The sequence below is a fragment of the Capra hircus genome, chromosome 9, assembly GCF_001704415.2.
Source record: "Capra hircus breed San Clemente chromosome 9, ASM170441v1, whole genome shotgun sequence".
Classification (NCBI taxonomy): Eukaryota; Metazoa; Chordata; class Mammalia; order Artiodactyla; family Bovidae; genus Capra; species Capra hircus.
The window spans coordinates 60,123,392-60,151,224 of record NC_030816.1 but is presented as its reverse complement, the minus strand read 5'-3'; the positions used below and the strand labels follow the sequence as shown (position 1 = coordinate 60,151,224).

The 27,833-nt window shown below is 35.3% G+C and overlaps 1 protein-coding gene across 2 annotated transcripts in view; it reads left to right on the top strand.

Annotated features, from left to right (window-relative positions):
* The window catches only part of HBS1L (HBS1 like translational GTPase), an 87,356-nt gene that overhangs the window by 37,379 nt on the left and 22,144 nt on the right, over positions 1 to 27,833 (top strand). The window contains exons 5-7 of one of the 2 annotated variants that reach the window (XM_005684790.3): positions 17,878 to 17,974; positions 25,374 to 25,636; positions 26,088 to 26,253. In XM_005684790.3, the coding sequence (XP_005684847.1) occupies positions 17,878 to 17,974; positions 25,374 to 25,636; positions 26,088 to 26,253 (526 nt within the window). Of the gene's footprint in view, positions 1 to 17,865; positions 17,975 to 25,373; positions 25,637 to 26,087; positions 26,254 to 27,833 lie in introns of both variants that reach the window. The other variant, XM_005684789.3, reaches the window with a different exon arrangement.

The following is a 27,833-nucleotide window of genomic DNA, read 5'->3' as shown; positions in this document are numbered from 1 at the left end:
TGCCAATAAATTTAGGCTGCATAATATCATAATTTTATCTAACTAAACACCTATTGTAGGACTTGTTTTTCAATATAATTTTACCAAAAATGCTTCAGTAAACATTTTTGTGTGTTTTTTTCCAATTGTTTTATAAAAGGTTTTTTGAGAGTAATATTGCTGGATAAAAAGGTATAGACAGTTTCTATGCTTTTAGTACATATTGTGAAGTTACTTTCAGGAAGATTATACTAATTTATTTCTTTCATTGTTAATCATAATAGCATTGATAGCATTATTGTATAAAGGAAGGATTTTATATTCTTATTGATGTTTTCATTCATTAATAGAGTAAGAGAGAGATCATAAAGGAAGGATTTTATATTCTTATTGATGTTTTCATTCATTAACAGAGTAAGAGAGAGATCATTCCTTTGGTGGGGGTGGGGGGGACTTGTGATGAGAGTCATTTTTGTGTCCCTAAAAATTGTATCCATAGTGCATTGTACAGTTTTATAAGTTGGCAGTGTCTAAAATGTCATTTATTCCCTGTTGGCTCAGACGGTAAAGAATCTGCCTGCAATGCAGGAGAGCCGGGTTTGATCCCTGAGTCAGCATTATTCTTGCCTGGAGAATTCCAGAGGAGCCTGGCGGGCTACACTCCGTGGGGTCACAAAGAGTTGGACACAACTGAGTGACTAGCACTTGCACTTCACTTTCATTCATGAGAAGACAGTACCTAACTTTAGAAGTTTACATGGTGCCAGTGGTAGAGAATCTGCCTGCCAGTGGAGGAGATGCAAGAGACGCAGGTACAATCCTGGGTTCGGGAAGATCCCCTGGAGTAGGAAATGGTACTCCATTCCAGTATTCTTGCCTGGAAAGTTCCACAGGCAGAGGAGCCTGGTGGGTCACAGTGCATTGGGCCACAAAGAGTCAGACATGACTGAGCGAGCGCACACTCATAAGTAAAATAACCCATGCAATAAAATTGGCACAGTGTCTGGCACATAGAGAATGCTCAACAAGTGATAATTGAACTTGGTTCAAAGAAATAAAGTGTTTTCTTACTACTGTCTAAGGAACAAGTGCCTTAAAAAGTGATTATATATTAAAGTCTAATTCATTAGGGACTTATATTTATTTCCACTGAGTTTTTTGGTTTTTAAAAATCATTCATGACTTTATGTAAAGCTCTTACTTTTTATGTAAGCCCTTTTGGGGAGATGACTTATCTTCTCTCTTAGCCACTTTTCATAGCCTGATATAAATTCTTCCATGTATTTCTTTATTTTCACATAATCATATATAAAAATAAACACATATACATAGAGGGATTTTTCATTACTATTATGAAAAAGAAAAGAAGTACTATAATTTTCATTTTCCTTGTAATACACTGTTACCCGGAGTATTTCCAGTGTAGTCTTTTGTTGTTGTTGTTGTTTAGTTGCCAAGTCATGTCAGACTCTTGTGACTCCATAGACTGTAGCCCGCCAGGCTTGCTTGTCCTAGGGATTTCCCAGGCAATAATACGAGAGTGGGTTGACATTTCCTTCTCCAGGGTTTCTTCCCTATCCAGGGATCAAACCTGGGTCTCCTACATCGGCAGGTGGATTCTTTACCACTAAGCCACCAGGGAAGCCCTTCTTTTTGGTAATTACATCATATTCTATGGGATGGCTGTGCTATCATTTAGTCAGTATATTGCATACTGAAGGATATTAATTTTATTTCCAGTTTTTGTTTCTTTGAACTATTCTGTTTATAGAACATCTGTGTACATATCCTTAAAAACTGGGGTCTTGATTCTATGAGATAGATCCCTATGGTGGAATTGCTGGGTTTAGAGGTATACTGATTGCTTTCCACGATACAGCCTTTGCTATATGAGTGGTGTTATGGTTCATCCCTTCCCCAGCAGTTAGTGTCATTATTTATCTTGATTTTGGACAGTCTGACAGGTAAGAAGTTAATGTCTCATTGCTTCGTTAATGAAGTTGAATATGTTTTCATATATTCACTTGCCGTTAAACTTGTTCTGTGAATTGCTAATTTTGTATATTTTACTGATTTTTAATTAGGTTGTCTTTTTCTTATTAATTAAAATATTTTTATATTACAGATATTAATGTTTTATTAGCATATACATTGTAAATGTTTCCAATCTTTTCATTTTCTTTATTTATGGTCTCTTTCTACAGAAAAATTTAAAAACTTCATATGATTCTGTTTAAACAGGTTGCAGTCTTGGATTAAAAAAAAAATCAAGCCTAAGATGTACATATTCTGTTTTCTTTCGGGAAAATTATATGAGTTTAAGACTTAATTCCTCTAAAATTTGTCTCTGTGTGAGGTGTAAGAAAATAGTCAAACTTGTATTTTCTTTCAGATTTTCATTAGAATTGAAAAGATTCATCAGATTGTATGCTCTGACTGGTAGCATGGGATATAGCAGAAAAGGATGATAACGCTTGAATTAAATTAATACTGTTTTGTAGCTTAGCTCTTTCATTTGCTATCTGCATGACCTTAGTAAAATTACTGGATTTCTCTGAGACTTGAATTTTTCTTTGAAATGGTAAAAATATTCTCTGTCTCAAAAAATTAAGATGATTCATCTTTAACCCAGCTAGTTCCATGTAGCAGTCTCTTAAAACAATATTAGTTTCCCTTTCCTTTCCTTTGCTAATTGCTTGAAAGTTCATTACATGCGTTATTATGGAGTTATTTCTGGATATTGGATAATATTGGATTTACCAAGTTTTCGTAAGTTATTTAGGAATGACTGCCCCACTTTTGGATTCACGATGATGTTTGGAGATGGTTATGACTCATTGTGTATCTTTTTAAAAAAAATTATAGTCAATTTACAATGTTGCATTGCTTTCAGGTATACAGCAAAGCAATTCAGTTTTATATATATATGTGTATATATATGTATATATATTCATTTTCAGATTATTTTTCCTTGTAGATTATTACAAGATATTTGAGTATAGTTCCCTGTACTGTACAGTGATGTTCCAGGCAAGAATACTGGAGTGGGTTGCCATTTTCTCTTCCAGGGGGTAGAACTCTTCTTGCTCCTAATATAATTTAAATTAATTATATATATGAGATTATAAAATTTTGTGGATACTACTTCAAAGCATATAATCCAGCCTAATATAAAGTTGAAATATATTCTTCAAAAGTTTTTAATCTTTAAGATTGCTGGCTCAATGACACTTACAGAAAATTGAAAGCTGATCCCAATGAATATTTTTTAGGATAAAACATTTTTTTCTTCTGTATCATAGGAGATGGATACAGAGTGATGGATTTGATGAGGCAGGTTATGCTATATGAAGGATATCTTAAAATGAAAAACTAATTTATACTGACCAAATCACAGTGTGGTTGTAATACTGAAGAAAGTGGTTTATTCTCTGTAGCTTAGTTGTGCTTTCTAAATGTATATCTAGTAACTAGAATTTATATGTGTACTCAGATTCAATGAAATGATTTTCTGTTTGAAGTAATTTTTCACTGAAAATTTAATACTGTTTCTTTGAAAATCTTTTTTTTGGCATGTGTTTCTGTATTGAAACACTTATAGGAACTATAATGATTCATGGCAAAAAATGTATTTATCTGGAAAACCTCAGTTTAAAACCCTAAAATATATATATTTTAAAACTCTAGATGTTTTGATTTGAATTATTTTAAATTGTAAATTTCTGTCTTAACCATATAAATATGAAAAATAATTTCTTCCTTTTAAAGTTTCTCAAATCTCCATTAACTTATTTTCCTAAATATTTAATGTAGTAAAAGGGGGAAAAGTCACTTATGATTTTCTTACCCAAAGACAAAATCTTGTGTTTTGCCACATCCTTTTAGGATTTTCCTTACGCATTTTTATTCTTTATGTTAGTAAGGTTTGTACATACAAGTTTACATACAATTTTGTATGCTGTGTTTTCCCTGTCTTCATTTTCTATCTACTTGCACACATCTTTATTTATTTATTTTTTTTACCTTTATTTTTTATTTTTTTAAATTTTAAATTCTTACATGCGTTCCCAAACATGAACCCCCCTCCCACCTCCTTCCCCATAATATCTCTCTGGGTCATCCCCATGTCCCAGCCCCAAGCATGCTGTATCCTGCGTCAGACACAGACTGGCGATTCGATTCTTACATGATAGTATACATGTTAGAATGCCATTCTCCCAAATCATCCCACCCTCTCCCTCTCCCTCTGAGTCCAAAAGTCCGTTATACACAGCTGTGTCTTTTTTGTTGTCTTACTTGCACACATCTTTAAAAGTGGAGTCAACTTTTAATCCTAGTTTGATTCAGAGAATACTTACATTTATTAAAAATTATAAAATTTAAACAAATTAATGTTACAGTGTTTTCATATCTTTATAGGTCCTTTTTAAATTTGAAATTTCTTAACACAATCAGCAGATAAATAAGCTTATTTTATTAAAATATCCCTGGTAATGCCTCTCATGTTTAGTTATAGATTTTATATGAAACAAACAAACTTTGGTTGTTATTAATTGAATTTAAGAATATTACTTCCTAGAGAACAGTTTTTCATTACCTAGTATCCTATTTGATGTGGCTAATAGTATTAAAATGTTCAAACATTTTTAGAGGTTTAATGATATGTATATGTGGGGAAGAGATTCTCACTGAACAGGCTAAATAGTTATTTTAAAAAATAGTATGAGGGCCACAGTAAAAGGTCATCTGAACTAATTTCCTGACTTGAGACATCTTCAGACATTTTTAGTTATGAACCTGAAACCAGTCAACAAAAGGTAAATCGATATAATCTGCAAAAAAATGTTAACCCGGGTTGGACAAATCGTGAACCTCACTTCTTCATCTGTAAAATTAGTTTTACACTAGACACGTCATTCATAGTGATTTTAGTTTTTGCCCCAGGACATCTGAGATGTACCACTTTCTTGTCAGGATCAGTACCTGTCAGTGACAGTGCTTCTCAAAGGGGAAGAGGGCAAGGATGTGCTTGCGCCTGGCTTCCCTCGCAAGCTGAGAATCACTGAGTCAGGGAACCTATTACTTCTTTCCATATATAAGATTATGTAATCTTAGTGAATATTCGAGTGCTTAGTATATATTAGGCCACTGGACTTGCTCTTGTGGAAAAGAAATATAAAAATATCCTTCTGGAGCTCAGAGGTTAGTTGGACAGGTAATGCACATACTTATACTGATAGACAGATGAGAAATGATATATGCTACATGAAGATTTACAATAAAGGTTTTTTATTTTGAGTCATATCATTTTGGTCTGGAATTATCATTTTTAAGAATTGGGGATTATTGAGTGTGACCTAAATTTGATAGCATTATGCTATAATGTATGTTTTAGACCCTAAATATCCCATTCTCCACCTAAAATGAGCATAAGCAAAAGGTTAAGAAGATTATATCCAGATGTTTGTTATTAGAGGCAGACTAGTGTACCCTTCTAGTTTCCCACTGAAAATTAAAATTCTACTAATTGGAAATGTCTGTGTTAAGCTGAGAATGATTTAACTTCTAGGCCTCTATATTAGCAGATTTTGGAATGCAAATATTAAATGAAATCAGAATTACTAATTTAACATGATCAGAAGTATCTAAGTAGATAACTAAAATCAGAAAATTGTAATCTAGACAGAGCATTAAAATTTTGTAGAGGTGCTTGACTTAGCAAGTTTTGTATACTTTTTAACTACAAAACAGCTCTGATTTGGTTACCTTGGGAAATGTACTTCCATGAAGTTCTGAGGATGTGCAGTCAGAAACAGGGTGGAAAGGAGAGGGTGCCTGTGAAATATCCTGGAGAAAAAAAATTCATTTATCAGGCATATGATCTTTCGAAATCGACTGATGTTTTCATCTATAAAATGATGGACAGCACCAAATGATCTCTAATGGTACAACCAGCAAATTTGCATGATTATATGAACCTTAATTCATGTAAGGACTGTACAAGGAATGTGAGTGCTTATTTTCTCCCTTTATTAGCGTACATTCATTGGACCTTCACTACCTTCTCATTTCATTTTCTGTAAGTTATTTCATCCATTTCCAGGTCTCAAGTTACTTGTGTATTAATAGCACTCTAATTCGGCTTTGCAAACTTGATTATCGAGCTTTCTATCCAATTTCTATTTGTGTTGAAAGAAAATATCAGATCCAGTGGGTTCTATATTCATATCTAATTTAGAGTCATAGGGATTAACATCTGTATTTTCTGCCTTCCTAACATTTAATTCATCACCATATTTTGTTAATATATTATCTTCCATGCTTGTCCCCTCTTATTTATTTCATGTGCTCTGGTACTCACTTAGCTATAGTCATAGCACTTGTGATCACCTGCAATATTCTCTATAATTTCTTTGTTTATATTTTCTGTCAGTCTTGGCATTTTACATCTAGAATGAAAGCTCCCTGAAAACAGATACTGTTAATCATCTTTGTGTCTCCAGTGCCAAGTACATGTTACATAGTAACTTGGAAAAACTCTAAAGACTTGAGATGGTGTCTAACAATGTTTAAAAAAAAACATGAAATAGGCAATCTCTCAATTTAGGAGGCAGCAGTTCCTGAATGGACTGCTCTTAATTTTGCACTTGAATAAGAGACCATCCAAGAGAAGCAAGATCCTGACTAGTAGACTTCTTTTAGTTCTCTGTAATATATTTATTTGGTAATAGCAATCTACTTTTCCTTGCTAGAAAATTTGGCAGCTGTTCTTTCTCTTACTTTCTTACATACATTCAGGCAGCAAATGTCCCTAATTTTATCTTGTAATAGCTTTTAAACAACCCTTTCTCCATCTCCATCATTCTTAGGTCAGTTAAAAGAATTTCTTATGCATGTCAGTACGACAGTTTTCTAACTGCTCTTCCTCAGTCTTTCCTCCACAATTCATTTTAATTCACAATATGGTATGTCTTACCAATATTGAAATTCTTTTAGTGGCTCTTATATTTCAAAATCAAGTTAAATACCTAAATGTTAAGTGTGGTCTTAATGAGTTGCCAGTATTTCTGTCCTCACCCAGTTAATCTCTTATTTCCCAACCATGCTGATCTGCTGTCAGTTGTATGCATTGTGTCAGGTTCTGAGTCCCTATTCCTTATTTTTCCCTCTAAGATTCACTAGGAATCTTTTGAAGGAAACTTGTCTAATTCTTCCAGTATAGTGGGTTAGGACCTTTCCTATGCATTGTCTTTGTGTCTGTTTTATAACAGTTCATATTGTAATAATGTTTGTGTGGTATCTCTGTTAGACATAAAGTTTCTTGAGGCTATACGTATGTGCATGCTAAGTCACTTCAGTCGTGTCCGACTTTTTGCAACCCTGTGGACCCACTGGAGTGGGCTGCCATGCCCTCCTCCAGGGGATCTTGCCAACACAAGGATCAAACTCACCTCTCTTACATGTACCTGCATTAACAGGCAGGTTCTCGATACTGGCGCCGCCTAAATATCATGCCTTTGGTCTCTCTATTCCAGTACCTGGCAGAGAGAGTCACCCATTTGCCTCCTTTCTGTCGTGAATTAATACATGATTGTTAGAGATTAATTTGTGTCTATAGATTCAGTGTGGTATGAATCATTGAGTACTTAATATATGTCAGGTATTGCTCTAAATCCTTTACATGTGTTAACTCATTACATTCTCTTAATCTATTAGGTAGGTTTTAATATTGTTATCACTTTATAGACGAGGAAACTAGGCACACAGAGAAGTGAAGTGATTCACTTGAAGTCAGTCAGTAAAGTTTCAGGGCCTGGATTCAACCCAGGCTACCCGGCAGCAGGCAGACTTACCTCCTTGACTATACTCTCAAGTGAGAGTCGACAAGGATTTTGACATGGGATGGTTATTGGGTGTATCATAAGTATTTAATTCTTCTGCTAATAACTCCTTAGAGCAGTACTCAACCGGAGGTAATTTTGCCCCACAGCATACATTTGGCTCTGTAGACGTTTGGGGGATGCTGTTAAGCATCCTGAAATACACCGCTTCACCTTCAACAAAAAAATATCCTGTCCAAAATGTCAGTAGTTAAGAATGAGAAATCCTGCTTTAGAAAATTTAAGAGTGTAGGATAGATTTTACCATTATTTTTTTACCCCAATAAAAGATTCCATGTTCAGAGATGTCCCATTTATAATTCCCATTAGTTTTCACCTTCATTCCTTTAGGAATTTACTAGGAAATGATTTTGTTTGTTCAGTTCAGCATTCAGCAGACGTATAAATGATGTGCATTGTATCAAATACATCAGTTGTAGAAACAGAAAAATTCAAAAGATTCAGTCCTTGCTGTCCGGAAGCCTTGGAACCTAACAAGGGGTTACTTAACACAAAAAGACAAAACTCTTTAGAATGTTACTTTCAGCCTTACTAGAGCATTCTGAATATAAAGTAATCATTGGATGATTGATTGGGTGAACTTTGTACCTTTCAAAACATGAAATAATAAGAACGTCTCTGAAGAATAGTATAGAAATGAGTTTTTAATGTTTTGAATGTTTTAATTATATGCTTTTCACTTAAACATTTTAATTATAAAGGTATATGTAGTCATTGTAGCATAGATGTATATAAATTTTGACATGAAGAGTCCTTCCTCTTTCCTAGTATCAGTTTCTCAAAGTAATCACGTTAAAAGTTCACTTACATTCTTGTAGACATTTTAATGCCAGTAGCATAATGATATAGCATCTCTGCTGTATAATTTTGCAGTTGCATTTCCCATTTAATGTGTCATGATTTTCTTTCCGTACATATGGGTTTGCTATTTTTTCTGAAGCAATTTTTTTCTTTGTTTGGATGCATCGTAATTTGTTAACCATTTCCTCATTGAGGTACATCTACAATCATTTTGCCATTACAAACAGCACCACAGTAAATAATCTTGTTCATATATTGTTTGTACAGTAGCGTTAGTATTTCTGTAGGACACACTTCCAGAAACACAGTGTATATAGTAAACTTTTTGATTTTTATCAAATACCCTGCCAAAGGCTGTTCTCTTGCCAATGGTGTCAGATAGTGCTCTTTTACCATTTTCCTTTGCAATGCTGGATGCTAATAAAGTAAAAATCCTACTTATTTCTCTGCTCTCTTTAACCCTATTCCCCCCTTCTTTTACCATCTCCTCTTTTCAGTCCTCCTCTCCCTTCTGCTCATCCCTCACTACTCCATTTCCTCTGCCACACCTTTCTTTGAGTTGTGTATTTTGAACTGGTCTATTTATTGGTTTGTAGAAGCTTTTTATGTATATTAACCCCTTCTGTGTATTTCCTCACATACACTATGTTTGCTTGTAGTATCTTTTGGAAACATTTTAACATTTTTATGTAAAATTTGTTAGTCTTCCTTACCTGAAAATTAAATATATTTTTATATTTTCTTTATGTTCATATCTTTGGTCATTAAGGAATTTATATGTGATACACTGTAAACCTATAATCGGGTCTTTTTCCCAAATGGATAGCCAGTATTCCCAATACAATATTGAGTATAACCCATTCTTTTCCTGCTGATTTGAAACATTTCTTTACATATGTTGAATTCCTACTTTTTTAGAGGACTGTGTATAACCTGTATTTTTGTTGTTGAGTCACTTAAGTCAAGTCTGACTTGTGACCCCATGGACTGTATAGTCCACCAGTCTCCACTATCCATGGGATTTTTCCAGACAAAAATGCTGGAGTGTGTTTCCATTCCCTTCTCCAGGGGATCTTACTGACCCAGGGATTGAACCTGTGTCTCCTGCATTGGCAGCTGGATTCTTTACTGCTGAGCCATGAGGGAAGCCCCTTGTAACCTATATATTCCTGTGTATTTTTCCATACATTTAATTCTTATTTTTATGTATCTCAAACATAAATATATTCCTGTTGGTTCATTTGCAGATGCTTTATTCTAATTCATCAGGGTGTTTTTGCGCCATTACCACATTTTAATTATTTCAGCTTTATGATTGATATCTGGTAGTTCCAGTCAACTATCATTATCCTTAATTTAAAAAATTTTATTGGTCATTCTCTCACATTACTCTTTCAGGTGAACATTAGCTTAGCATGTTTTCCCCCACAGTAGTCCCATTGGATTTTGTAATACCATATCATTTTTTTTTAATGTACTCTTTCGACTTACTTGTATGTGCTATGTGCTAAGTCACTTCAGTCACGTCCGACTATTTGCAGTCCTGTAGACTGTAGCCATTCAGGCTCCTCTGTCCATGGTGTTCTCTAGGCAAGAATACTGGAATCAGTTGCCATGCAGTCCTCCAGAGGGTCATCCTGACCGAGGGATCAAACCCAGGTCTCTTACGTCTCCTGCATCGGCAGGTGGGTTCTTTACCAACGGCACCACCTGGGAAGACACTTAAGCAAATTAAAAAAAAACACACTAGGTTCAAGCCAAGTTGAGGTATAATTTTTGTTTTCCTGTTTATGACTAGGTACATGTTTATTCCAGCACGTTTTGATCCTATAATTAGCTAAAATCACTTAAAAAAATAAAAAGTTAATGGGTACAGCAGTATCCAGTGAAACTAAAGATACTTGACAGTAAATATGTATTGACCACGAATTTCAGCAGTTGTTTTTGATTTAGAAGTTTTCTGGCAAGGATGTTCTATGAACGATGGTGAGATAATTCCAAAGAATAAGATCTGACAATTTTTTTTTTAGTTGACAGTATTTTAAAATAGTTGGTGTGCTTTTACAAATACAATATTTACAACAATATTACAAAATTGTTGTCAGGTAGAGGGTTTTGGTAGTGATATCCTTATTTTGCCCACGGGATAAACTCAGTCTTTGACGTATTTGATGACTCAGTCTAGGCTCAAGTTCATGAATTTTCTGGTGGCAGAGCCTTAGATTTCTAGCCAGCTTACTAGAATTGATTACTTCAAGGTGGAAGATACCTATAGAGTGTAAAGCGTCCTAGGAATGAAGATGAGGATGCCTTATTAATGGCTAGGGAAAAGTTAAGGAATTATAAACAGATGAGACATGGCAGCATATTTTATGGAGAAATCATTATTACATATGTTTTTATGGTTTTTGTTTTACCTCTTCTTAATTTAGCTTTTCCCATTTTAAACAGTAATTATCCTCCCTAATTTAATATCTTTAATATTATTTGTTTTAATCTCTACTTATTGAATGAGCAAATGGCCCTTGAAAATAAATCTATGAAAGATCTTTTTCTTTTAAAGAACTCTTTCCTTCAAAGCTTCAGTGTTATATAGTCTTTAAAAATGTCTTTTGTCACTGCCCATTCTTTTTCAGAACTTTTACCCCATTAACACTTAAAAATGACTTTTCTTGTGTTATTTTCTAGGTTCAGGTCAAATCTCATTTCATTTGTTAAGTTGTTCCTAATTACTCAGATGCATACTTAGAATTCTGTTGCTTACTGTTTCTACAACTTAATCTCCACAGCTTTTATAATTGTCTCAGAATAGTGTATAAGCTCTTTAATCACCATGTGATACATATCTTTTTTTTTTTTTTTTTGAATCTAGCTGTATCACTGCCCGAGGTTGTATAATCTTGACAAAGCAACTGTTTTGAACCTTAGTTTCTCTAAAGTAGGAATAATTATACTCACTTTGCATGGTTGTTGTGAAGGTAAAAGAGCATGTACAACCCCTGGCAGAAGAGCCACACATAGCAAGAGTCAGATTGGCTTCTAGAGCCCAGATCTCTAAGCATTAGGATGTGGCTGGTATTAAGTGCAAGAGGTAGGTAGAAAGTAAACTGAGGTTATTGCCTGAAGAAGAGAACTAAGGTAACTTGCAAAAGCAATAGGGATGAACTTGTGGTTTGAAATTTTAAACCTTCAAGGGTTTATCATTAAACTCTTTTTCTTGAATGCTAGTTGTGAACAGAGCACTGTGTCATGTGCTGGGTACTATGTGAACAGGTGTAGAAGGGAGTTCCTACCCTCAAAGAGGTGTTGTATTCTAATACTGATCGTGTTTTAAAGACTGAAGGAATGAATCAGAAGAGGGTAAATCTTGTGGATACGTAAATGGCAAGTTTCATTAAGTTTAGCAAGTCTGTTACAGTTGCGTAGGGAGATTTAGTTTTGAAATCTTTACAAAGGAATATACATTGAAAAAAGTCTTCAGGACCAGAGACCTGGGTAATTGCATGTTCAAGAGACAGATCTAAATAGTTCTTGCTACTTAGATTTTAGTAACTTAAAAATCTACTAGGAAGGAAGGAAGTGGAAGCAGTCAAGTTCTGGAGGAAGCAGCCCAGCAAGGGGAGATAGAGGTGAACTGGACAAGTAGGTGGGCTGATTAAGTATAGACCTTGCCACTAAGGTGGTCACTTCTTTGTTCCTTGTTTTTGTTTTGGGGACTCTGTGTGTGTGTGTGTGTGTGTGTCTATGTAACAAGCAGGTTGGACTTGATTAACTGGATAGCTGTTATTTTCATCAAAAAGAAAAATCTAAAAGGTGGTCAGTTCTTCATCCTGCTAGAGACCAAACACTAATCACTAATATATGAATCTTCAGAATATGTTTCTTTTTGGTGAGCGTGATTTGGTGGGTGGGTTTTACATGACTTGGGGGAGAACATTGATTATTTTTCTTTGTTGTGTTACATTTTTCTTTACCTCCTAAGGAGCTGTTTGATTTAAGGGATATCTTAATGGTTTGGGAATGATAGATGCATTCACAGAACTAGAAACCTTTTAATTTACTTCATTGTGTAGATGGGAAAACTGAAGCTGGTGAAATTAAACAAACTGTTTAAGCTGTAAGGTAGACAACACTTAATTCGTGGCAGAGCAGTACAGAATCCAAGCTCCTTTTTTCCATCTAGGACTCATTCCATGCTGCCATTGTTTTAGCACTTCTTGAGAATGTAATACTCAATTTCTTGAGGTGGATATACAGAAAATGAATTTCTAGTTGGGTGGGGAAGATGAGGGAATACAGTAAACATTTTACATTTATATGTGATGGATATATGTATCTCTTATTGATCCATGACTGGTTATTTTAGTTATTAGTTTATTTCTGACCTGTGTCACATTTTACGTATCATCAGCTTGATGCTAGTTATGAAGGGAACTGTGTAATGTGGTTGGATAAATGGAACCACATCACACTGCTGTTAATAACAGCTTAATAGAATATGTGTTGAGAATATGCTTTTATCGATTATGGATAAGATCAAATTGAATTAGTGTATTTCCAAAATAGGCTGAAGCAAGGTTCTCTCTTGGGGAGAGGTCTAGGGTTGGAATTACTGAAGCCGCTGAAATAGCATGCAGAATTTTGTGTACTGTATATTTTTCAAAAGCATCAAAAGCGTCCCATTATTCTCATTAGCTTTTTCAAAGGGGTATCTGGCCGAAATAAAAAGGTTTATGAACCATTGCTTTAGTGGTTGATATTCAGATTCAAGGGTTTTTTTTTTTTTTTTTTTCTAAATAAGACTTTCATTTACATAACCAAATTTTTGAAATACTGCATCTTTGGTTTGAGGTTTGATATCCTGTAGATAGAAATTGCCAGAAATGAAAAATATTTACTGCATTCCCAGAAATAGCCCTGGTAGCTCAGATGGTAAAGAATCTGCAATGCAGGAGACCTGGGGTGATTCCTGGGTTGGGAAGATCCCCTGGAGGAAGGCATGGAAACCCACTCCAGTATTCTTACCTGGAGAATCCCTATGGATAGAAGATCCTGGCAGGCTACAGTCCATGGGGTCGCAAAGAGTTGGACATGACTCAATGGACATGAGTCTGAGTGAACTCCGGGAGTTGGTGATGGACAGGAAGGCCTGGCATGCTGCGATTCATGGGGTCGCAAAGAGTCGGACACGACTGTGCGACTGAACTGAACTGAGTGACTAAGCACAGCCAGAAATAGTATGAGTTCATATTGTTACTTTTCTTTATGCTTGAAGACCTTTTACTTCATTTTATGACCCAACTAATTTTTATAGAAGTCACCATCAAAGTATTTCAATGTAATAAATGTGTAAGTGAGTCAAGGGATTTTTTTTTACAGATAAAATAGAAGGTATTAAAATTAGTTTTAATTATCTTAAGTTTTATATTCACTATATTCCCTGAAGTATACCTTAATAAGTATTTTATAGTTGGGGTAAAAAAAGGCAGGAGAAGTGGGAATTAACCTTGTCTTACTTGGATTGAGACATTTTTTATGTTTTCTGAGTCTTTTCCTCTATTTTGACAGAGTCCAAAATCTGCCGTGCCTCTTTATCAGTCAGGGTGTTCTCCCACCTACACACACCACTCCCTCATCCCCTCGTCCCTCCTCCCCCCACCCCCATCATCATCATCATCATACTCGGTTTCCTTCCTTTTCATTCACTCACCCCTAGAATTTTGAAACTGCTTTTATCATGGAAATCAAATCCCTCCAGAATTCTCAACCTGTTTTCCTAGTGTTTTTTCCGACTTCCTTGCTTAGTTCATGTATATCCTCTCAAACTCCAAGGCCTAGAAAGTAAACTTTCTTTTCTTTTCTGCCATTTCCAACCATATTCCTTCACTCTCTCTTTCCTCCCTTAAATCCCGGCTCCTTGAAGCTTCTGTCTCTTGCCCTTAACCAGCCTTTTGGTCTTCTTCACTGCTGTCATCTCCTGAACAACATCATAGTTACTGTTCCTTGATCACTAAGACTTTGGCAGCTCATTTGCAGTTTTCTCTTATGCCCTGAGCTCTTCCTGATCATAGCTTGTGCATCCACGTGGGAAAACAAGTCCAGTGCTCTGAACTTGGCAGTTCCTTGACCAGCTCATTTCCAGTGACCTTCACCTTTCATCAGAAATTCACTGATGAGTTCCCTCCCTTCAACTTCCTCTCCCCTCAAATCATGAAATCACTTGTTCCATTCTGACCACAACCACTTCGTTGTATTTCTTACATCATGAACTTTTCTTGACCTTTGGACCCCAACTTTCAGTGCATCAGCACTCTTCCTTTATCGTTTTGTTTAATCCAGTTTAGAGTTCGTGATTTATAATTTCAGTAACTCCCCCTTTTTGTTGCCATTACTTTCAACCACCTTTTTTTCTTTGCCTGTTTTTTGTATGTTGAGTAGAAACCTACCTATGACGCAGTTGGTATCTTCTCTGTGCCTCTTCCTGAATGACTGAACATTGCTAGAAAAAGTCATATGGACAGGCAGATTGATTCCACTGCACATTCATTATTGCAAATCTTAAATGGGCAAATCTCAATTTTAAATACTGTAAACCTCAGTACTGTCCAACAGTTCCCCTATTTTGGTGTGTGTTCAGCTCATTCTTTGTGCAAAAATTATTGAAAGCCTTATTTGCTTCGCTAGTCTTTTAACTTTTCTCAGTCACCCTCAGTCTCACCAGACTTGGTATGTTATGGAGAAAATAGGAACTATTAGGAGTTTCCATCTTCTAGCTTCTCAACATACCAACCTGGTTTCTATTGTAGTAAAAGTGCTTTTCTCCTATTTTAGTTGAGTTTCTACCTGTGCTTTATGTCCCATCCCTTTCTGCACTGTCAGAAATTCTGAAACACCTGACATGATCTTTTTTCTTCCTGATACTTTGAACCAGCCCTTCTCAGTTTTACTTTCTCCATCAGATGATCCCATATAACATTTTTGCTACCATTCTACCACATTCCTCGTGTTTCCAGTCAGATTTTTTTTAAGAGTCATTGGTCCATATATCTACACAATTGCTTATCTAAGCCCTTGGGACCAGATTTGACTCAGAAATCAGAAGGTTTTGGATTTCAGAAAGCATTAACACCTGTGGTGTGATAGCCCGATGGGATTTGGGCAGCACCCTGTGATCATCACATTGTTATTTCTGCACTGGAATGTGTGGCTTTTCACTTTAAGTGGAGTAAGTAAGGGCTGCAAAAAGCTTTCAGTCCAGGTCAGGTTTTACTTCCAAATGAGTTAAAAAAAACTTGATTTTTTTAGAGCTTTTGGACTTTGTAATCATGCGTAAGAGATAGTGGACGTGCACTTGCAGCTACTTCTGTTTTCTCACCTTCATTTTCTTTTTAACCCATTCTAACATTTCCTCTCCTCATGTCTCTCCAATGATTCTTGCTAACTCTACGAATGACCTTTATCTAAAGGGCTCGCGTCACTAGTGAATGTTTTCATTCGTCTCACTTGATTGAACAGCAGCCTCAGACTCTGGTGATGCCAAATCCCCTTAGCTTCGGGCACCATTCTCCCCTAGCCTTCCTCTGTCACCTTTTTGTAGGCCTTGTCCTCTTTCTTACTGTCCTCTGTTAAAATGATTAAAGGTTGCATTTCTTCCAAGGCTTTGTCCTCAGACCACTTGTTTTCTTCCTTGGTATTCTCTACTGTGGTGATCTCACTTATGTCAGTGTCTTCAGCAACTAATTATGTGCTGATGAGTCACAAATCTATACTCCACCCAGACATCTTTGAGAGTGACCATTTATTTTATCTTTTCCTCTATTTCCCTTCCCCCTCACATTCTTATATCATTTTCTGGGCTTCCAGTTGTGTTAGAACGAACATTGGGATCTTTGCTGCGACTTAAAGGTCCTGCGTTGCCTGACCATCGCCGCCTCCTCCAGCTTCATTTAACTCTGCTCCCTCTCCCCTCTACTTTCACTCTCTCTGAAGGCCATGTTGCCTCCTACAGTAGGGCCTTGATATACAAGCTGCTCTGTTTGAAATGCTCTTCTTTGTAGTTTATTCCTATTCTTTTTTTTTTTTTTTGGCATCTTAACTCTTGTTTTCATGTGCCTTGTCACCAAATCATATATGGATTATAACACTAGTGACAGTTTTAATTTTACTTATATTTTTGTGATCAGTTAGTACATTTTCTCCACTAGACTATAAGCTTTCTCAGTACAAGGATTATGTCTGCTTTTGTTCAACATTATATTTCCAGTATAATGCTTGGCATACAATAGGCAGATAACAAATGTTTTGAATGAATTATATACATGAATTTACCTTTTGTAATTTTTAAACATAATTTCTATATATACACTTATCAGTGCAGCAGTGCAGTTTCCATAGTTTTATGTGGACAAAATCCTGATGGTACTCTTACTGAAAATAATAAAAGTTCATTCTAAAGAATTCCATGAATTAAATATATATATATATTTAAAGGTTCAGATGCATAAAAGTCTTACTTTGACCTAGCTCATAATTTTATCTTCCTTCATGTTCTTAATTTTTCAATTTTGACCTCTTTCCCCGTATTCTATATAGATATCAAGTATCTATGCTTGCGTGCTGCAGTCCATGGGGTCGCAAAGAGTCGGACATGACTGAGTGACTGAACAACAAATCAAGTATCTTACTAAGTCTAGTGTTATGACCAAGTAAAATATATGCAGTGTCTAGTACAATTCAGCAGACTCTCAACTTGCTCATCAGTTTGTAGGTATCATGATTAAAAATAGTTTAACCATCTGCTAACTGACTGAACAATTTTAGTAGTGTGAAAGGGCGTGGTAGGAGAGAGAGAGAGAGGCTCTAGGTATAATGTCAGAACGAGGCTCAGTGCAGAAACCACCTTGTGACCTCTTAATATTGAAACTTAAGAGTCAGTTCAAAATTAGGAAGAGATTTGGTGGAGGGTTAAGCATAGAAGAGTCCTGACAAGAGGGGATTTCCCAGAACAGGGTGACAGAAGAATTTCTTTCATCATTTTAATATTTCACTGAATTATTTTAGAGAAAAAAATATGTTTAAAGATGTGATTCTGTGAAAATTGTCATAATATGTATTTAATATATAATAAATGTTTCTAGGAATCAGCTTGAATTAATGAGCTTTTTATATTTTACTCTTTAATTAGGAAAATCAATAGATTCCCAGTCATCTCAAAGTGAATCTGAAATTGTGCCAAAAGTTACTAAGATGACTGTATCTGGAAAGAAGCAAACTATGGGATTTGAAGTGCCCAGGTAAGGTTTTTAACCCTTCCTCTTTTTTTTGAAATTAGTATTGTCTCCTTGTTAGACTGTAAAAATCTGTTTCAATTTTGTATAATATAATCATTGAAGTACAATAGGTCCTCACTATGGCATAATGCAAAGAAAAGGGGATGAGAAATTAGGCTTGATTCTGAACTTATCTATGTATGTTAATCTACCTCATTGTCAATTTCCTCATACAAATTAACTATAGCTACTTTAATGTAAAAAGCCTATGATTTTGTGAAATTTAGCACTGTGAGGAGAAGGCAATGGCACCCCACTCCAGTACTCTTGCCTGGAAAATCCCATGAACGGAGGAGCCTGGAAGGCTGCAATCCATGGGGTCGCTGAGGGTCAGACACGACTGAGCGACTTCACTTTCACTTTTCACTTTCATGCATTGGAGAAGGAAATGGCAACCCACTCCAGTGTTCTTGCCTGGAGAATCCCAGGGACGGGGGAGCCTGGTGGGCTGCCGTCTATGGGGTCGCACGGAGTCGGACACGACTGAAGTGACTTAGCAGCAGCAGCAGCACTGTGAGGTAGGGCATCCTTATGCCACTAGATGGCATAAACAAGCAGTGTTTGGGAATTAAATGTAGCTGGTGAATCATGTAATCATTAATTAAATTTTTTTACTATTATCTTTAAACTCTTTTAGACTTTGATACTGAATAACATGGATCAGTATAACAAAGACAAAATATAAAATAAAGCATTTCTAGACTCGCAGATATCTAATGAGAAAGGATAATAAGTCATACTTAGGTATTACTCATTTATTCTTTCTTTTCACAATCTTTAGAATTTTCTCAAGAGTTTCTATAGATGAGTAAAGTGGGTTGCTTGAGACATAACAGCAGAATCATAACTTTAATTATATATATTTTGTCTACCAGTTAGACAAGAAATACTTATCAAATATAAACTATATATTTTTTTCAATTTCAGGAAATACAAACTCAGCAGCCATTTTTTTCTCCTTTACAGCATTTCTTCATGTAAATTAATAGAAATATCCATGAGTGTTGGGATGAATGTTAATGATTATTTCATTCATTTTATAGAAGCCAGATTTATTCATTAGATTTCAAATTTAGTGAGGGAAAGAACTCAATATCTAGGACATAGTAGGCGTTCCGTATATGTTAGTTGAATGAATGGATGAATGAAAAAGTTAGTTTTTAGTTTGAATAACTTTAGCCCATTAAAATAATTTTGCATCCTGATTCAGTAACAAAAAGCTTAGTGTATGTCTTTTCTCTCTGAATTAGGCTTGGGTTGTCAAAATCATAAATACCTTTTTATTCTCCTGTCTTGAGTGCCATTTAATACTATTATGGAATAATTTCCATTGAGCAAGGAAAAAATAAATAGAATATGCAGTTCCTTGTTCTAAGGATTTTAAAATCTTATGCAAAAGGTTTTAGAGGCTTAGAAAGCAACATGCAACTGAGCCTAGTACAAAGAAAAGAGAATGAGAAAATGGGCTTGATTCTAGACTTGTCTATGTATATTTGTCTATATATTACAGCCCATGGGGTACTATATATTAGAAGTAAATACATAGTTATGTTTGTGAGTATTTATAACAGTAATACTCAATAATTAATTAAAATTATTGTTAAATTATTAATTGAAATTATAATATAGTAATTAATGATCAAGGAAAAATGCTTTATTCAGGTAGTAATTCTTAGACTACTACCTTTATGCTTTACAAGTATAATGCAAGCTTTTAAGAATTTATAAGACTGTATGCCTCATGAGGACAGGGACCATTAATGTTAATCATTATTTTCTTTTCATAGAATAGTTGTTTGTTTAAATATTAAAAAAAAAAAAAGCACCTGGAAATAGTAAAAAGGAGACCTGTGAGCCAGTATTTTGATGTGGCTCTGTAGGAGAAGTCATCAGAATGTGAAAGGTCTACAGGTACAGATGGGAAATACTCAGAAATGCATAAATATTGCTCAAGGACCAAGCTATATTTACATCAAATACTTATATAGGATTTTGTGGAAATTTATAATAAGGATAATACTTAGGCTATTTTTATTTAGTCTCAAGAAGGCACAGAGAAATATAATTAAACACTTGTGAGTCAAGATTTCAGCATCATAGGTTTCTATATAATGTGATTCCCAGTGACTGCTTGTTAAAAAAAAGGGTAATGCATTTCTTAGAATAAAGTGAAAGAGCAAACTTTCTCTTCACTGTTAGTAAAGATAGTAAATACCTCTCTCGAAAAAGCAGTGAGTAAAAATCATTAGAACATTGCGTAGAGAACAAATAACTGTGATTAACCTCTTCAATCTAAATTATTAACTTTCCAGTATCATTTAAAGAACTCACAAAGAAACATGAAGCCTCTCAATACATGTGGAAATATTCCCAATTTTGGAAAGATGATTTAAAAAAGCAGACCAGTCATTTTATAGTAATAGATACAATTACACAATTATATGATAAAGCACCTGAAAAAATATTTACAAACTTATTCTTCCATACTTTCTTTCTTTCAGTCAGTAATTATAGCTCTGAACTTATAATAGTTACTTTACCTCATCTTGAGATATTTCAAAATCTTAATACATTAACTTTTACCATATAATATGCAGAAGTTTTTATTAAGTACGGACTTACCTAGAATGCTTTTCTAACTACTTTGGCCCTTTCCTCTAACACTGCACGGGTTAGTGAATTAAAATGCAGTTTTCCTAAAGTTTACTTGAAGAGAATGTTGTGAAAGTTAGAGAAAAGCAAAGCTTTCATGTTACTGATCTGTAAATGAAATAATCAAGACATGTTTTGTGATGCTCTTCCTATCCTGAATAGGGCTGCCTAATTCGTGGGTGAGCCCAGCTTCAGCCCTCGGCCCACTGTGTCAGTCATAGCTGTTCTGCTTTTGTCTGTTTTCTGTGTTGGAGTTACCATGAGTTTTCCTTTGAAGAAAAGCCTCACTAAAAACAGAAAGATTTGAAGCCAGAGATTGTGATTTTTTCCCAGGTCTGATCAGAACCAGAGTCTATGACTAGTTATTCTGGTTGAATACTTTGACTGTAATTTGTAGGGTTTGTTTTTTTTCTTTACTCCTCTAAATACAGAGTTGTCATGTTTTTGTTTTTGACAACTAATTGTGGACATTCAAATAAATGTTTGAAAATTTCAGTTTAAATTTGATTTACTTAGCTTGGTTTGTTGGACTCAAATTTTAAGAGTGGGAACAGTTTCCACATACTTAAATTTTTTCCCTGTAGTTCGAGATGAAGCCGATCTGTCTAAGCTGTGAGTGCTCAAGTTAGTTAGTGGAGATTTGCTAAAGCAAAATAAAACAGGAGTGGATAAGAGGCTTTTAATAAAGTTGAAAATACAACTAATGTGATTCTTTCCTGAGGCGTGGGATGAGAATCAGTGTTGAGCATTTAAAAAATACCAAGAGAGAGAACAGTGAATCTGTTTTTGTTACTCTGGGCAGGAAGAAAAGAGATTTACTGTTCCTACACATCTCCATCACACTACAATCCTTAAGTGATGTTTGTAAACTTCTTTCTATATGTAATTCTTTTCTGCCACCTCCACGTTAAGATGGGTATAATTGGTTTCATTCTGACTCTTTGTGACCCCATGGACTGTAGCCTACCAGGCTGCTCTGTCCATGGGATTTTCCAGGCGATAGTACTGGAGTGGATTGCCATTTCCTTCTCCAGGGGATCTTCCCAACCCAGGGATCAAACCCAGGTCTCCCGCATTGTAGACAGACACTTTACTGTCTGAGCCACCAGGGAAGTCCATTCTAATAACTTGCTATTTAACCTGTTCTTTGTCCTAAGTCTGTTTATTTGTGTCATTGAAGGAAAGGTAGGGCACATCGTAGTCTGATTACATTACATCTTTCATAGCTATCCACAGGATAGCACTGGTATGATTTCCGTGGAGCACAGTCAAAGAGCTAATGAGGAACTAAGTAAGATCAGTGTTTACTTTTGAAGGCACTGTCAGTGTCAGGGAGGAAATAAGCCAGATGGTCTTATTTCTATTTTATATATCTGAGTTCCTCAGTAGATTTTAAACTTTTGGGATCAATTGATAAAACTTTCTCATTTCTATATCTTTTCTTCTCAGTATCAGTGACTAGTGTATGTTACAGTTTTTAGTGAATCAAGTATTTATTGAATTAATGAATTAAAATTCCTTTGCCAAAAGTAATAAAAATGTAGACATTTAGAGATACTTCCTTTAAGGACAGTGTTTGAGCGAAAAAAGATTGTAAGTCTCTGTGCTGTTGGAGGAATGAGTTAGGGATTAAAAACTGATGAGCAATTTTTTTTTTTTAGTATGAATTTATCTGTTGGAACACATTTGGTTCCAATTTTTACAAAATATCTCCTTTATGCCACCTGTTTTGATAGGACTGTATGGCTAAGCTATGGGCTTAGACATTGAATTTCAGTTACTTTATGGGATATTTTCTTCTTATCTTAGTTTTTAGTAGTCTGTTTTTCTCCTGGAATCTTCTGAGTCTGTATTTGTGTGGTTTGTGTCTAACTGCTTATCATTTCCACCTTAACAGACTCTAGCCACTTAGCTGCTGCTGCTGCTAAGTCGCTTCAGTCGTGTCCGACTCTGTGCAACCCCATAGATGGCAGCCCACCAGGCTCCCCCATCCCTGGGATTCTCCAGGCAAGAACACTGGAGTGGGTTGCCATTTCCTTCTCCAGTGCATGAAAGAGCCACTTAGCAGAGATCATTTTTTGGTCTGCAGATGTAAGAATGTAAAGAGATGTCTCTGCCCTTCTGACATTATAGGATATCAGTCAAATTGGTTTAAATATTCTTTTTTTTAATTTATTTTTTTATTGAAGGATAATTGCTTTACAGAATTTTGTTGTTTTCTGTCAAACCTCAACATGAGTCAGTCATAGGTATACATATATATATCCCCTCGCTTTTGAACCTCCCTCCCATCTACCTCCCCATCCTACCCCTCTATGTTAAAACAGCCCCTGTTTGAGTTTCCTGAGCCATACAGCAAATTCCCATTGGCTCTCTGTTTCACATATGGTAATGTAAGTTTCCATGTTAACTATTTACATACATCTCACCCTCTGCTCCTCTCTCCCGATGTCCATAAGTCTGTTCTCTATGTCTGTTTCTCCATTGCTGCCCTGTAAATAAAGTCTTGAGTACCATTTTTCTAGATTCCATATATGTGCATTAGAATATGATATTTATCTTTCTTTCTGACTCACTTCACTCTGTATAACAGGTTCTAGGTTCATCTATCTCATCAGAACTGACTGAAATGTATTCCTTTTTTATGGCTGAGTAATATTACATTGTGTACCACAACTTCTTTATCCATTCATCTGTCAGTAGACATCTAGATTGCTTCCATCTTCTAACTATTGTAAATAGTGCTACAATGAACAGTGGGATACATGTATCTTTTTCAACCCTGGTTTCCTCAGGGTATATGCCTAGGAGTGGGATTGCTGGGTCATATGGTGGTTTTATTTCTAGTTTTTTAAGGACTGTCCATACCATCTTCCATAGTGGCTGTATCAGTTTACATTCCCAATAGTGCAAGAGCAGTCCCTTTTCTCCACACCCTCCCCAGCATTTATTGTTTGTAGACTTTTTGATGGTGGCCATTCTGACCAGCGTGAGGTGATATCTCATTGTGGTTTTGATTTACATTTTTCTAATAATGAGTGATGTTGAGCATCTTTTCATGTGTTTGTTAGCCATCTGTATGTCTTCTTTGGAGAAATGTCTGTTTAGGTCTTTTTCCCTCTTTTTGATTGGGTGGTTTGTTTTTCTGTCATTGAGTTGTATGAGCTGCTTGTATATTTTTGAAATGAATCCTTTGTCAGTTGTTTCATTTGCTAGTAATTTTCTCCCATTCTGAGAGTTGTCTTTTCACCTTGCTTATAGTTTCCTTTGCTGTGCAAAAGCTTTTAAGTTTAATCAGGTCCCACTTATTTACTTTTGTTTTTATTTCCGTTACTCTTGGATGTGGGTCATAGAGGATCTTAATTTGATTTGTGTCATCGAATGTTCTGCCTATGTTTTTCTCTAAGAGTTTTATAGTTTCTGGTCTTACATTTATGTCTTTAATCCATTTTGAGATTATCTTTGTGTATGGTGTTAGGAAATGTTCTAACTTCATTCTTTTACATGTTGCTCTCCAGTTTTCCCAGCACCATTTATTGAAGAAGCTGTCTTTGCCCCATTTAATATTTTTTCTCCTTTGTCAAAAATAAGGTAGCCATAGGTGCCTGGGTTTATTTCTGTGCTTTCTGTCTTGTTTCATTGGTCAATATTTCTGTTTTTGTGCCAGTACTATGCTGTCTTGATGACTATAGCTTTGTAGTATAATCTGAAGTCAGGAAAGTTGATTCCTCCAGCTCCATTCTTCTTTCTCAAGACTGTTTTGGCTGTTTGGGGTCTTTGGTATTTCCATATGAATTGTGAAATTGTTAGTTCTAGTTATGTGAAAAATGCCATTGGTAATTTGATAGGGATCACACTGAATCTGTAGATTGCATTTGGTAGTATAGTCATTTTCACAATATTGATTCTTCCTACCCAGGAACACGGAATATCTCTCCATCTGTTTACATCATCTTTGATTTCTTTCATCAGTGTCTTATAATTTTCTGTGTACGGTTCTTTTGTCTCCTTAGGTAAGTTTATTCCTGGATATTTAATTCTTTTTGTTGCAGTGATGAATGGGATTGATTCCTTAATTTCTCTTTCTGAGTTTTCATTGTTAGTATATAGAAATACAAGGGATTTCTGTGTATTGATTTTGTATCCTGCAACTTTGCTAAATTCACTGATTAGCTCTTGTAATTTTCTGATACTATCTTTAGGGTTTTCCATGTAGAGTTTCCCATGTACAGTATCATGTCATCTGCAAACAATGAGAGCTTTACTTCTTTTTCAATTTGGATTCCTTTTATTTCTTTTTCTTCTCTGATTGCAGTAGCTAGGACTTCCAGAACTATGTTGAATAATAGTGGCAAAAGTAGACACCCTTGTCTTGTTCCTGATCTTAGGGGGAATGATTTCAAGGTGCTACTGGTGGTTGGGTGATGCTGGGCCTTGTATTCAAGTGGTTTCCTTTTTGTGAGCTCTCACTGTTTGATACTCCTTAGGTTTATTTCTCTGGTAGTCTAGGTCTTGGAATCAGTGCTACCACTCCAAAGGCTCGGGGCTTAATCTTGGATTATTCTCTATGTCGGCATGTGACTTCACTACTTAGATTCTCTGCCAGCACTCCCAAGAAATATCCTAGCACCTCTGGGAAAGCAGCAGCTCTTCAAGGATGGTCGCCAGACTTGGTTTAAATATTCTTTATTCCTGTCTCTGCCTTCTGTAGAGTAACTGCTGAAGAAAATGGTCAGAGTTTCCACACACCTCAAAAAGGACATTCTAATGAAGATACCAACCTTGTTTCTTCTGATGTACTTGAGAGCGCTTCTAAATCAGCTCTTCCATCCCACACCATTCAAGCATCAGAAGAGCAGAGTTCAACACCAACACCAGTGAAAAAGTCTAGCAAGCTGAGGCAACAAATAGATATCAAAGCGGAACTGGAGAAGCGGCAAGGAGGAAAGCAGCTCCTCAACCTAGTGGTCATTGGTAATGCCTTTTGTTCCTCTGGATTATCAGTCAGCTGCTCAAGCCCAGTAATTGTCTAGTGGCAGCATGGGAATACGCTCCACTCTGAGTTTCTGTGTAGGTGTGAATAGACATGAAGCAAGAGGGCATTGAACCGTAATGTTGAGTTGTCAAGGTCATTTGGGGTGAAATAATGCCAAGTTGCCAAAGAGGTTATTTGGTTGTGGCCTTTTCATTTTGTGAATATTGGAAAATGGCATCTCTTGTTGATCATTTTGATTTCCAGAAATCAAGGAAACTTTCTCCCCTCTAAAGAGATATGCTCTTTTTTCTCCATTACTTGGCAAACTGTTATTTGATAAAAATTGGTGTTTATTGCTCTAAACTATTGAATTACAAATTCATGCTATGCCTCAATGTGAACAACATCTGGAAAATGTCTAGTATTAAATCTTGAATCAATTTTCTTTAGGTCATGTTGATGCTGGAAAAAGTACTCTGATGGGACATTTGCTTTATCTTCTGGGTGACGTAAACAAAAGAACTATGCATAAGTATGAACAAGAGTCTAAAAAGGCTGGCAAAGCTTCGTTTGCATATGCATGGGTCTTGGATGAGACTGGCGAAGAAAGGGAAAGGTAGTCATTATATATAAAATTTTCATTCTGAAATTGTATATACTCTTTAAATAATTGCGTAATATGTGTTGAGTATGGATGAAACAAATCATGAAATTTTTAGATACTATTTTTAGAAAACTCAGTTATCAGGGAAATATTTTTATTGTAGTTTTGGTTGTAATCTACATACAGTGTTTTACTCCTTTAAATTCTATGGAAATAGTTTAAAAGTATGTTTATTTAAAAAACTGAAAGAAAAATACATACACATAGCAAAAGGCAGTAAAATCTCATAGTTAATTATTCTGTGGGAGAAGTTTTGCTTGTCAGTTCCCTGAGTATATGTCAAATTGTCTTGATTTTGAATTAACATTATGAGAAAGACTCTTAACTTAAAATTAGTATATATAGTGTTATATGTATATATATTCTTTATATATATGTAGAGTTATTACAATATCAGTTTATAAAGGAAAAGTAACTTTTTGTAGTGTACTATCTTCTGTCTAAAATAAAAATGACTAGTAAATTCAGTTATAAGATTTAATTCATCTCTATACTTTCTTCCTAAGTTTTTATGAGACACAGTCAACAAACAATTAGTTAAACCTATCTCCTGCTATGCAGATCTAATCCAGTGGATTACTGCTGATTGTATAACTGTGTTCAGTGCTAACTTTGGGAAGATTCTAGGAGAATATAGCCACTCATATCCCTCTGATCAAAGTATTTCTTTTGAGGTCTTTTTAGAGTGGTAATATATTCCATGTTAGAACTGTTAAGAATGGGGGACCCAATGGCACCTTTGTCTGGAAAGAAAGAGGATACCTTATAATTAAGTTAAATGGCAATTATACCTGCCATCTCAAACTAATACTCTACAGGCTTCTGAAAGTCGTAAATCAACTAAGAAATTACTCTGTGTCCTGTGATGTCTTCATTTGGAATATGATTAGAGAGTATTAAAAAATGTATGTTTATTTTCTTGGAGTATTGGGTAATCTACATTATAATATATAAGATAATTTTCAATAAAGTTGGTCACAATATTCCTTACCTCTTCTGATAAGTAGAATTTTACATCATAGTGCTTTGAATTTTGTTTTGTTTTTTTCTTGTGTCTTTTTTATTCTTGCAGTATCACAAGCTGGTTTTCCAACTTAGAAAAAATAGTTGGACAGTTATAGATTTTTGGAAAATGAATATTGGAAAACAGTGGAATTTTGTATGATGTCTGCATTAGGAGACTAAGTAATTTTTACCTGTCAGCACATCAAGTAGATTATTGAAGTATATCTATAGCTTTTTAGTTTCCTTTGTACCATCTATCAAGTAGGTAGAGAGATTGAGAATTGTATCGTTTAAGTGAGAAGTGGCTTGTTTTAATTTATTTCATATGTGAGTTGAGCAGACAAGTGAGGTAATAATTTTTCTCTTTCTTAGAATAATTAATAATTTTAATGTATTTAAATAATAAACCTGCTGGTTGGCTGTTATACTTTTGCTACTGGTAGTTCTCTGTTGCTCAGCATGCTACAATATTTAGAACATTCCTTCCTCCTGTGGATCGTAGAAGCTTCCATATACATAATGGGAGT